Source organism: Macaca mulatta, chromosome 11 (genome assembly GCF_049350105.2).
Source record: "Macaca mulatta isolate MMU2019108-1 chromosome 11, T2T-MMU8v2.0, whole genome shotgun sequence".
In the NCBI taxonomy this organism is placed as follows: domain Eukaryota; kingdom Metazoa; phylum Chordata; class Mammalia; order Primates; family Cercopithecidae; genus Macaca; species Macaca mulatta.
Window position 1 is genome coordinate 124220333 of NC_133416.1, and position 12675 is coordinate 124233007.

Genomic DNA, 12675 nt, shown 5'->3' on the forward strand with positions numbered 1-12675 from the left:
CAATTTAGTGGTCGAATTGATGGCTTAGGGTCAGGGGCTGTGTCCTGCAAACCTGAGTCACAATATTGAGAACAATAAATTCTTTATATTGCACTTAAATGGGGGTAGTTCTTAAAAGCAGTATTTGTTTAAAGACAGTGTCATCTGAGGAGGCAGAGTGACTTGTTGGCTAAGCAGTGATTGAGAAAAACCTGGGGCACATTTTGATCCCAGCTGTGCCACTAAAGTGTTTCTTGTGACCCTGGGTAAGTCACTTAACCTTACTTCTCAGCATTCTTAAATCAAAACCACCCCCCAGCTTGCTAGGAAGGGCCTTAAAAATTTTGTTTTTAGCAAAGAAGAGCTGACACATGGAACAAAATAGAAACGCTGCTGGATACTTATGAAGAAAAAAGGTTGTTTTTAGCTGTACAGTATTTATTCCTTCTTCTAGTCCGTTAGTCCAAATAAGTAATCTGCTTATTGGAAACTTACTAGTTAATGAAAGCTCTTTGGTGGTAAATCGTTTTAAATTGGCAATCCCTTTGGCATGCAGAGCTCGAGAGAGGCTCTTATTCCCATTCTTTCAACAAAAATCAGCTGTGGTCTCCAACCTATTTATTTAGAGGTAAACTCAACCTTGCCAAGTGTAGAAAGACTGGGAGAGCACAAAGCTTCACTGGGCTGGGGCATATCCTCATTTGGAAAAGACTTCTTTCTTCTTCAGTTTTTCCTTAGTGTTCTTACATCAGCTAGTATATTAGTTGCAGTTGTACTTTGCACAGACACTAATTAGAGAGTCATCAACATTGGGGTCCAAAGGCTTACTGACAATGTAACTGTCATAGTGGCATCTTAATTGGTTGAGTGTAATTGTCATTAGGCAGCGATAAAGACATCTGGAGCTCTGGAGAAAAATCAGCTTTTTTTCCTACCTCCTTTCGTTATCTGTTCTTGCTTCTCCTGGCCAATGTTGTTAAGCACTTTTAGATCACATTTAAGGTTTGGTCCAGGTCCCTCTGCCCCAACCTGTGTTTTACCCTACCAAAGATGTCTGTTTCCTTAGCACAAGTTCATTAGCATGGAGGCTGCCTCCCATGCTATTGTGGCTTTCACTTAGGTTAGATTTGAGAGCCCGCTGCTGAGTCATAACACAGTACCTGCTGCAGTAGGATGTTTAGCCTCAGTTCCTGTCAATACAGGAGACGTAGAGCCTTTTATATTTTACCTCCTGAGTCATTTTGCAGCAAAACATTTTTGTTATTATCATACCTTTTGGTCATGGAGAATGAAGCTAATTTAAATAGATATATGGAAAATTTCTAGCTTATCCCCTGTTTTATAGTTTTCAGTCAGTTTGGAAATAAGTGGAAGCAGTCTAATGCACATCAGTGTGTGCATTCTGCGTGTTTCACTAATCATTACCACTGGAAAGTGGGCAGTGGAAATAAAGAGGTACCCCTCAAGCCAGTCAGGTTGTTACCTGCGGACACCCCCTTTCAGTCACCATTTATTTATGATTAGCTCTGTGTAAGGCACTGTGATGGAGGCTATGGCACTGCGGTAGGGCCTTCTTGAAGACTTTACAGTCAAGTTGAGGAGACGATCAATGCATATGGACTGTAGTAGTAAAAGCAGTTTCTTCAGATAAAGGGCATAGTAGTTGAGTCAGAAAGCTTCAGGCTTCATGGAGGAAGGGAGGGCCTATAGTAGACCTTGAGGGTTTGGTAGGATTGGGCTGAGTTGGTGGTTCTCAATCTTGGCTGTATATTGAAAACATTGATACCTGATTCCATCCCCGGACGGTCAGATTTATTTGGTCTGGGAGGCTGGAGTGCAGTGGCACGATCTCAGCTCACTGCAACCTCCACCTCCCAGTTCAAGCGATTCTTCTGCCTCAGCATCCCAAGTAGCTGGGATTACAGGCATGCACCACCACACCCGGCTAATTTTTGCATTTTTTGTAGAGACGAGGTTTCACCATGTTGGCCAGGCTGGTCTTGAACTCTTGGCCTCAGGTGATCTGCCCACACCCCCCCGCCCAGCCTCTCAAAGTGCTGGGATTATAGGCATAAGCCACCGTGCCTGGCCTGTATCTGGACTTTTTAAAGCATTCCAGGCAATTTTAATATGCAGCCCAGGCTGGACCCCACTGGGCTGGGAGATGAGGAGGTGAAGAACTGCAGGAAGGTGGGGCAGGGAATCAGTTCAGAGGCAAGAACATTTGGGAGCCTCTCTGGAGGCTGGCTCGTGTGAAGGGAGAGTAGAAGATGAGGCTACTTCCATGCTTATTGGAAGTTTGTGGAGTTTTTTCAGTAGGTCTCATAATTAAAATTTAATTCAATAAGGTGTTAAGATGTAAGACCTTATAGAGGGTTCTCAGGGTGTATGGCAAATACTGTTCTAGTCTGACTGTTGTAGTCATTGCATGCACAGCTGTGAACAAAACCTAGGCCCTGAGCTCAGAAGCTTCAAGCTGGTAGGGAGATGAACAGTGAGATGATCACAGACACCCACAACTGCCATGAGGGAGACATCCAGGCTGCCATCAAGGTAGATCGTAGTGCAGTGTAGTGTGGCACGTGAGGGAGAAAGGAAGTGGTTCCAGAAGAAAGATTCGTGCAGTCAGGTGTTTTGAAGGGCTTGGCTTGTGGGGGAAGACTGAATGAAAGCAGCTCGGAATCAGGGAGCCTGTAGTAGTCGGGTGTGAATGTGAGGTGTTGGGAGATTTGGACCAGGGTGGCCTCTCTGGGAATGAGCAGAACAGAACAAGCTTGGCACCTGAGTATATATAGTGGTGTGGGTAGTGGGCTACAGCGATGTTGAAGGGGCCCCTCTCCTTCTGTACCAGTGACCTGGGACTGATGATCCCATTGATAAAAATAAGGAATTCAGACACCGGCTAGTTTGGCCATGAGCTGAAGCATTTGATTTTAGACGTGTGGAGTCACAGTGTGAGTGGACCAACCTCCTCTGTGGGAGAAATGCTTGCCCAGGAGCCCCTCAGATATGAATAGAGTGCTGCTATCTGTGGGGTTCCTGCCCTCCTTCTCTCCTCTTTCCCTGAGTAAGGAGCGGGCTCAACAGTTTCTATTTCACAGCTCACTATTGTCTGGTTCAGCAGCTAAAGCACTTTTTTCCAAGCTTTGTTGTTTTGCTGTCATTTTGGCTCAGTACTCTGTGTTCAGGGAGCTGGGAGGCTGGAGCTGAGGCCACCTAAACCGTCTTTCCTCTCCACCCTTGCCTCCCCACTGTGTCCCCTGTGGGGGCACCACTGAAAACAGTGTGCAGACTGCTGGTGTGGTGTGACACATGGTTAGCAGGAAGCAGAAGGACAGAGACTGGTAGGAAGAAAATACAGTTTCCTAGTTTATGTACTTCTTTTTCTCAACGTGCCTTACTTTTCTGATCTGAATTCCCTTTATCTTTCACTTACCATCTCTGTATTTCCAAAAGGCGTTGCCATCCTTCTTATCTTTCCTGAATTGGCTGGTTCCTGTTACATAGAATTTAACCATAGGAATCTAGTCCCACAGTCTAGACGTTCAAACATGTCTCATCTGTTGTGTGTCTGTAGCTAAGCAAGTGGCCTTACTCCAGCGAATGGCCTGAGTTGTTCTCAGGGTATCACACTGAGCCTGGTATTTTGAGGGCAGTGAGGTCCATGGTATGTGTTCTGGTGTAGGGTTCCTCATTCAGAAGGGTGAGCTGACCGCTGCCTGGAGAGCCTGGGGGCCAGTGGCCATGCTTTGGCTGGGGTGATCTCAGTATCTGCCCTTGCTTGCACTTTGCTGGGCTTAAGGACATTCATCTTGCGTTTCTGCTTACTGGAGGATCAGTGGTCAACCCAGAGGCACAGCAGGCCAGGTTCAGAAAGCATGTCTCTCCCGTTTGGCTCTTTATCCTACATGTGCACTCTCTGGGTGCCACGCTGCAGGTAGACAGCCAAGTTCTCCAACCAAGGAATTGGGGTGACAGAATGGCCTTTGTACTGTGCAATATATGTATTTACTGTAGATTAAGAATTTGGGTGCAGTACTACTAGTAAACAAAGCACTCCTGAATCACAGTACTTCTCTATAAGAAATTCCACCTGAGGCCAGTTGTGGTGGCTCACACCTGTAATCCCAGCACTTTTGGAGGCTAAGGTGGGTGGATCACTTGAGGCCAAGAGTTCCAGACCAGCTGGGGGCAAAGCCCCATCTCTACTGAAGACTGAAAAAACAAACTGGCCGGACATGGTGGTGCATGCCTGTAATCCCAGCTACTCGGGAGGCTGAAGCAGAAGAATTGCTTGAACCTGAAAGACAGAGGTCTTGCAGTGAGCCGAAATTGTGCCACTGCACTCTAGCCTGGGTGACAGAGTGAGACCCTGTCTCAAAAAAACAAACAAAAGAAAACGAAAACCAAGAAATTCCAGGTTGATCTTCTATAGCTACTTCACTAATGTGTCACATCATAGATTTCAGTGACTCAGTGAATCTCAGAGGTTATCGCATCAACTTGCCAAAGAAACCCTGCAGGAACTATGGCTAGGGCCTCAGGAAGACTGTGAAACCCCTTAAATCCTTGGCCTATCTTTGTGATTGTGTGGTTCTATCATGAGGCCCTTAAAGGCATTTCTCACCCCTTTTCCCCCATAACACTCAATTGCTTTGCAAGTGGAATAAAACCCTCCGCAGCAGACGTAGGCAACATAGCTTAAATACCTTGGTGACGGGCAGCACCCCACTTTATTATCTGGCCATTCTATCATCCTGGGGGCCTCGTGTCTGAGTAGGTTCAGCCTGGCCCTGGCTTTGATGGAAGGAGTCATTTGTTGGAGTGGCACTAGTCATAGGAGAGAGTGAGTACTTCTGTTTTCTAAGTGGGCAAAACCAGGGAGTGTCGTGCATTCAGCAAGAGCTTTTCATGAGCAGGCAGCATTGTCTGGCTGCTAAAGGCAAGATTTAATTGTTTCAGCAAATCAATTAGTCTTTAGGGACTTTAATCAGTCAAATCTGATGCATGGATGAGGTATTAGAAAGCCTGTGCCTGTAAGACCATTAGTTCTGAGTATCCCTGCAGCATCTCTGTCTTTCGTATGAGCGAGTGTGTGTGTTTGTGGGTAAATAGTGTGGCTTATACAAATTTCTGCGAGTGATCCCTGCAGTGGGAGAGCTTGTAGGAGCAGATTGTTGTAATAGTGTAAAAGGAAAACCAAGGAGATCTTGCTACCCATGTCTTATTATTGTTTTCTCATTTGAGATTGTCACCATTGTGCTGTGAGAATGTGAAGCGTGTTCACAGCCTTCTGTCATCTAGTTGACATTTTCTCCTGTTGGAGTCACTCATCTAAACAGTGCCGCAGGAGTGGCTCCACACCACCCGATTCTTACTTGTCTGTTGTTGTAAGGCTCTATGCATTTTCCCCACCATAGCCCTGCTCTTCAATCCCTTTTTGGAACCAAGTGTGTCATTCTCTTCCAGATATACATCAGGGGACGTGAGAGTGTGGGACACCCGCACCTGGGACTACGTAGCCCCCTTCCTGGAATCCGAGGACGAGGAGGACGAGCCTGGAATGCAGCCAAATGTCTCCTTTGTGAGGATAAACAGCTCGCTGGCAGTAGCAGCTTATGAGGATGGTAAGTAACCACAACCCTCCTCCCTATTAAGGAAAAAAAAAGCTTTACAAAAATTAAGCAGCTGTGGCCGGCTCCCCCCTGTAATCCCTCCATACGTACACGTGGGCACACACACATGTTCACACACACACACTCACTTTTGCCTTTATGTGAAGAAGTTGGCCAACAACCGTCAATGCATTAGGAGGCATTGGAACACAGCACCCATTAAAACGGGTGTTTAATTCCTACTGGAACTGTCAGGCTGGGCGCTAGTGCCAGACACAGGGCTGGCCAAAGCATCTTGAGCAAATAACTTGTTTGATGTAAAATATTAAATATACTTGGCCTACTTTTCCTTTAGCCTCTGCTCAGCCCAAAGGGAATAGCAAAAAGGGGATAGACATAGATCATCTATTGACAAATATGGATACAGAAGAATAAAAGTCAGTGCCTACCTTTTCCTGGCACTTAATATACTATACAAGATAATTGATAATAATATGTTTTCTCTTTGACATTGGTAGAATTCTTTTTGAACATGAACAACTATGGATTTTTGGAACTAGGTGGGAATAGTCTAAAGTTAGCTTTACCTATGTAAAGAAACTCTTGACAGTGTATAGCTGTCATGGTCATTTCAATGGCCATGATATCCAGTATGCCCACCTCTCATGCTCCTATCCTCCGTTATATTGTGAAGTGTTGAATCTCCACAAGCTTCATGACCCCACTTGCCCAAAAGTTGGGACCACAACATATTTCAGAATGTTAAGTGTTCATGTCATGGCACCACTGCAAATCTTCAGAGTTGTTGTGACATTAGCAGTTGGCTCAGAGGGACAAAACTAAAATAGCTAATGGGGAATTTTATACCCATGTGCTGTTTAAAAATAAAAATTAGGGCTGAGATCTTACATATATATACCTATATATATATTTGAGACAGGGTCTCACTTTTTTGCCCTGGCTAGAGTGCAGTGGCACTATCTCAGCTCACTGCATCCTTGACCTCCCGGGATCCAGCGATCCTCCCACCTCAGCCTCCTGAGTAGTTGGGACTACAGGCACATGCCACCATTCCCAGCTAATTTTTTGTATTTTTTTTTTAGAGATGGAGTTTCACCAAGTTGCCCAGACTGGTCTTGAACTCCTGAGCTCAAACTGTCCACCTGCTTCAGCCTCCCAAAGTGCTAGCATTATAGGCATAAGCCACTGCGCCTGGTCTTGAAAATATTTTTATATTTTATATAATTACTTTAGCAATGTGATGTTGGTTTGATGTTAGTAGACACTATTGATGGATTTCCTTTTCAGCCTATAGAAATTCAGCTAAGCTATTTCTGTGGTGTAATTAATATTTCATATATTTATTGAGACCCTGGATAGATACCATAAGAACAGCTTAAACATGTTTGCTACTTTCCAAATTATCAATGAGTTTTTTTTCCAAAATACCTATGCAAAGATTGCAATCCTTTTAAGTTAGAATCATACAGTTTTAGTGGCCGGGCGCGATGGCTCAAGCCTGTAATCCCAGCACTTTGGGAGGCCGAGACGGGCGGATCACGAGGTCAGGAGATCGAGACCATCCTGGCGAACACGGTGAAACCCCGTCTCTACTAAAAAAATACAAAAAACTAGCCGGGCGAGGTGGCGGGCGCCTGTAGTCCCAGCTACACAGGAGGCTGAGGCAGGAGAATGGCGTAAACCCGGGAGGCGGAGCTTGCAGTGAGCTGAGATCCGGCCACTGCGCTCCAGCCCCGGCGACAGAGCGAGACTCCGTCTCAAAAAAAAAAAAAAAAAAAAAAAAAAGAATCATACAGTTTTAGGATCATCTAATAGCCATCTCCTACCATTCACACACACGAATGTGCACACACATACTCTTCTACAGATGGGGAAACGGAGGTGCAAAAACCCACTTCAGCTAGGTAGATGAAGTCAGCAGTGAATCCAGAACTGTGATTGTGTCTCCAGGGCCGTGCTGCGGTGGTCATGCTGCTTATGGAATCCTGGACATAAAGACTCTTGTAGAAATGTGCGCCCAATGGATTTGCAGCCCATGTCTCACATCTCGTGAGCTTGAAAATACAGCTTGAGGTCATGTGCAGGGGTGCTGCTGCTGGTTTTATGTTGTTAGAATTGTCTTCATTTCCCTCATCCCCTATTGTGGCACAGAAATCTTGGGAAAACAACGTAGGCATGGTAAAGAATCTACTTTTTTTTTTTTTTTTGAGACAGGGTTTTGCTCTGCCACCCAGGCTGGAGTGCAATGGCACCATCTCGGCTCACTGCAACCTCTGCCTCCTGGGTTCAAGCGATTCTCCCCTCAGCCTCCCGAGTAGCTGGGATTGCAGGTGCCCACCACAACAACCAACTAATTTTTGTATTTTTACTAGAGACAGGGTTTCACCATGTTGGCCAGGCTAGTAATCTACTTTCTTTGGTAAATGCTTAGCAATTGATTGCCAAAATATATTTTATATTCTTTTTTTTTTTTAAGTCATAGTTAGAATTCAAACAGAGCAAAAATGTATATAAAATGACAAAGAAAAAGTATGCAAAAAGAAGTCGAGGTATTCCTCCCTGTCCCATTTCCAGGCCCTCTCACATTTTACTCATGGAGGGGTCCTGCTGTATATACTTTTATACACTTTTTTTTTTTTTAAATAACTTAATGGCACATCTTGGTGGTCTTCTGTATTCACACTTACATGGTAAACTTTATTCTTTTTAATGCCTGTGTAGTACTGCATTATGTTTCTGTACCATCATTTATTTATTAGGACCCTCATTGATGCACATTTGAATTGTTCATTTTTGTTACTGAAAACAGTGCTGCAAGCAATATGCTTGAACGAGCGCCAAGATGGACTTGTCCAAGGGTGGCCGTGGGGTGAGGTGCAGTGATTGCTAGGTCGGAGGCTATGGCTGCTTTAGGCTTTGATAACTATTGCCAAATTGCCAACCAAAAAGGTTTCACCAGTTTTTAGAATCACCAAAAGTATGTGAGACTGACTGACAGGTGAAAATGGCATTTTATCGTTTTTGTTTGCCTTTCTTTAATCACATGTGGACATCTTTTCTTTGTGTGTTGTTAGCTGTTTCTATTTCTTCCTCTGCAAATAGTTTGTTCCTGTCTTTCTTCATTTTGCCTTTAGGTTGTCATCTTTTCTGACTGAAAAGAAAGCTTGGGAAATAATCCTTTGCGATATGTATTTCCGATATTTTTTCAGTATGTCATTTATTCTTTTTTGTTTGTTTTGAGACAGAGTCTGGCTTTGTTATCCAGACTGGAGTGCAGTGGTGCAATCTCGACTCACTGCAACCTCTGTCTCCTGGGTGCAGGCGTTCTCCGGCCCTCAGCCTCCCGAGTAGCTGGGATTACAGGCGCCTGCCACCACGCCCAGCTAATTTTTATATTTTTAGTAGAGACGGGCTTTCACCGTGTTGGTTAGGCTGGTCTTGAACTCCTGACCTCAAGTGATCTGCCTGCCTTGGCCTCCACAAAGTGTTGGGATTACAGGCATGAGCCACTGCGCCTGGCCTGTGATTTATTCTTTAATGGACTTGTTTTCTAGAAAGTACTTGGTGTGTGTGAACGATTTTAATTTTTTAATCTATAAGTGAGTGGGTTTTATTTTGTAATTTAATGTTTTTGATTACTACATTTTTAGGGTTCAAAGATCAAAATAATATAAAGTTATGTATTGAGAAATCATGCTGCCACCCACTTTTGTCTGCTCCATTCATAAGTAATCATATTTTTTACTTTCTTATATATCGTTGTATTTTAGTATTACAAGTACAAGCAAATATGAGTGTGTATATTCTTATTGTCCCCTTTTCAAAAAACAAAAGACAGCATACTATTTATATGATTCCACACCTTGACTTTTTTCTCTAAATAGCATATCTTAAAAGGCAGTCCATGTCTGTGTAGAGAGTACCCCGTTTGCACGCCTGAATGGTAATTCCATTGTGTATAAGCACTTTGGTTTATTGGAGGACAGTTGTGTTGTGTTTGCCATTACAGTGGTGTAGTGAAAAACCTTGTAAAGATGACCTTTCACGCAAGCGCAAGGAGGATTGTTTTCTGGGTTACAGGGTAAATGCAAATGGAGTTTTACTATTTTATGCTCTCACCAGCAAGCCATGAGAGCATGCCTGTTTCCTCACAGTTTTGCCAACAAAGTATGTTTCCAGCTTTTGGGTATTCATCAGTTTGAGAAGAAATGGTCATCAAGTGTAGTTTTAACTTACATTTCTCTTAGTGTGAGAAAGGTTAAATTTAAGAAAAAAATGTGTACCTGCTACTTGTAGTTCTTTCTTTTTCTTCTGTTACTGTTATGGCTTATTTTTTATATTTTTATCTTGACAACTTCGTCTTGGATTAGTATGCAGTATGGTTCCAAGTACATCTTTTTTCCAGCATAGCCCATTTCTACCTAACTGGTTTGAGGCACTGCCTTTATAAGCTTTTAGCTATGAAATTCACTTTGTATCTGGGTCTGTTTCTGAACTTTGTGCTCTGTTTCAGTTGGTCTGTCTGGCAGCTTACATTTACATCAAGCTTGTCAGTCTCGTCCTTTGGGGTTTCACGTCATGGTTGGGAAGATGATTACTCAATGCCTGGGTAAAATCTATAGTGCTTCCAAGGCTGCAGTGTTTCCATTGAAATCTTTGATTCGTTTCAAGTTCATTTTGGTATTAAGGGCTCTTGCTTTTTTAGAGCCCTTGTGTTTCCCTGCTCCTCTCTCATGCTGAGCTTGTTTTATTGGTCTGATTCGGGTTGTTACTGTTTCTGTGATAAACAACAAGTTCTATTCTTTTCCGCAGACCTCAGGTGGTGTCATCTTTGGTCCCCCTTCAGTTTAATAGGTTGACACTATGGTATTTACACCAATATATTCATGAATAGCTACTTCTGGGCAAAGACAGATTCAAATAATCAAACCCACATTTTTATATTGCTTCTTTCCAGGAGCAGCTAACTGGCACTTCTTAGGCAGGAACATGACAAAAAAGGAAATTTACCTTGTGGGGTCTGCTGTCTAAAATTTGTGACATGGAAAAGAAGAATAAGATAATAAAATGAGTTAATGAACTTCAGTTCTCTGATTGTGCCAAAGTGAGGCTCTGTAGCCATTGAAACGCCCTTGCTGGTCTACACGCACATTCTCAGTGGAGGGAATCGTATCCAGAGGGGGAGATGGAACCTGCTTTGGGGAAAGGGAGTCATCCCTGCATCCCTTTTAGCCTCTTTGCCCCGTAGGAACACTGTACACGCACCTGGGGTGTAGAGATTTGGCAAGGTGATCCACAGTTGTGATTTTTTGAATTCCAACCCACTGGCCTCATATTTCTTCTGCCTTGTTTCCGATTGTCAGCACTGGCCATCCTCCAGTTTGATTTTACCACTAATTGTGTTGCACGTTACCATACCGAAATGAATCAAATCAAAATGCTTTTCCTGGAGCATTAGATAAAGCAGGCGAAGGTTCTGAGTAATGAGCAGATGCTGCTAATGCAGGGACGGCGGAGACCTTGCCAGGACTCCATCTGCTCCGTGCTTGCCTGCCTTTGGCCTCATGCCACAGCATTAGGGAATGGCAGTGTGCTCGAAACCCACTCCCTGGTCACAGAGTTTGTCTTGAAAGCTCACTCTTTGGTGAGAAATGAGATTACACACTTGTTAGGTGCAAAGAAGTTTTTATTTGTCCCCCTCAGTGGAGAGAGGAGAGATGCGATCTGGTGCATATTAGCATGAGGAAGCCTGGATGGGACAGCCAGCAGTCCTCTTTATACGGTGCCATCAAGCACAGCAAAGTGGCTTATCCACCTCCACAGTGCTCCCAGTGCAATTGTCTGAACACACACATGCTCCATTGTCCGGCACTGTGGCTGCCCGGGACTGTGGCTGCCCGGCACTGTGGCTGCCCGGGACTGTGGCTGCCCGGCACTGTGGCTGTCCGGGACTGTGGCTGCCCGGGACTGTGGCTGCCCGGGACTGTGGCTGTCTGGGGCTGAGGTGACTATTATTTCTCATTTACTGACATATCAACAATGGACGGGGTGGGGGGGGGGGCGGTTCTCTCCAAGCTGCTTTTTAGCGGTGAGCAGTAGGACCATGTTTTAGTTAGATGACTGTGGAGACTAGGTGCTTCTAAAGTTTTATTAAGATTTTATTTTTAGTAAAAAATAGTTCTTCAGTCATTTTGCTTGTATCTTTTGTTTGTATGTTGATGATGACATTTGGATGTGATGGCATGGCCTTTGAATGCAGTATACAACTACCCCCCTGCCCCCAACATTGAAGTTTTAGAAGTGGATTCTTAACATGTTAAAGCATTGCTTGGGAGAAGGCTAAGGCAATTGACTGGATTGTGGAGAACTTGATTTTTTTCAAGGCCTTTCTTTTCCAGTCAGTCTTGTCCTAAAAGTTTCAATAATCAGTTCTTGCCTGGTACCTTTGCCTACTCACCCTTTAGGTCCAGTCTTCATATTCGGACACTTTGCAAACAAAACAGAATGAGACAATTTTCTAACAAAAAAACAAAAAAACACACCATGTATATTCCTTGTAAAAGATAGGGTATGTTTATAAACGTAAACTTTTTTTTAACACTAGGAATGCTCACATTTTAAACATTCAGAAGGGAATTAAAACATTTAGGCTACGTGTGGTGGATCAGGCTTGTAATCCCAGTGCTGTGGGAGGATCTGTTGAGCCCAGGAGTTGAGACCAGCCTGGGCAACATAGTGAGCCTCCGTCTCTACAAAAAATGAACTAGCTGGGCATGGTGGGGTGCACCTGTGGTCCCAGCTACTTGGCAGACTGAGTTGGGAGGATCACTTGACCCCTGGAAGTTGAGGCTGCAGTGAGCCATGATTGCTCTGCTGCATTTCAGCCTGAGCAACAGAGCAAGACTCAGTCAAAAAACAAACAAACAAACAAACAAAAACAAAGGCAGAAATCTGAACTGAGGGGTTTCGGTGTTTAAGGAATCCTTCTTAGGGCATTGAACTTTAAGTTGGCCTCCACCTGGCACATCTAGGATGTTAGGGTTTGTTTCACAGACAGGCC

General features: G+C 44.1%; 1 protein-coding gene across 9 annotated transcripts in view; it reads left to right on the forward strand.

Annotated features, from left to right (window-relative positions):
• FBXW8 (F-box and WD repeat domain containing 8) overlaps window positions 1-12675 on the forward strand; it is a 115642-nt gene that overhangs the window by 43096 nt on the left and 59871 nt on the right. For all 9 annotated transcript variants that reach the window (XR_013401515.1, XR_013401516.1, XR_013401517.1 and 6 more), the window contains one exon: window positions 5449-5606. Coding sequence is in view for 5 of the 9 variants with exons in the window: in XM_077955343.1 (XP_077811469.1) it covers window positions 5449-5606 (158 nt within the window). In the remaining 4 variants the exon portion in view is untranslated. The remainder of the gene's footprint in view (window positions 1-5448; window positions 5607-12675) is intronic.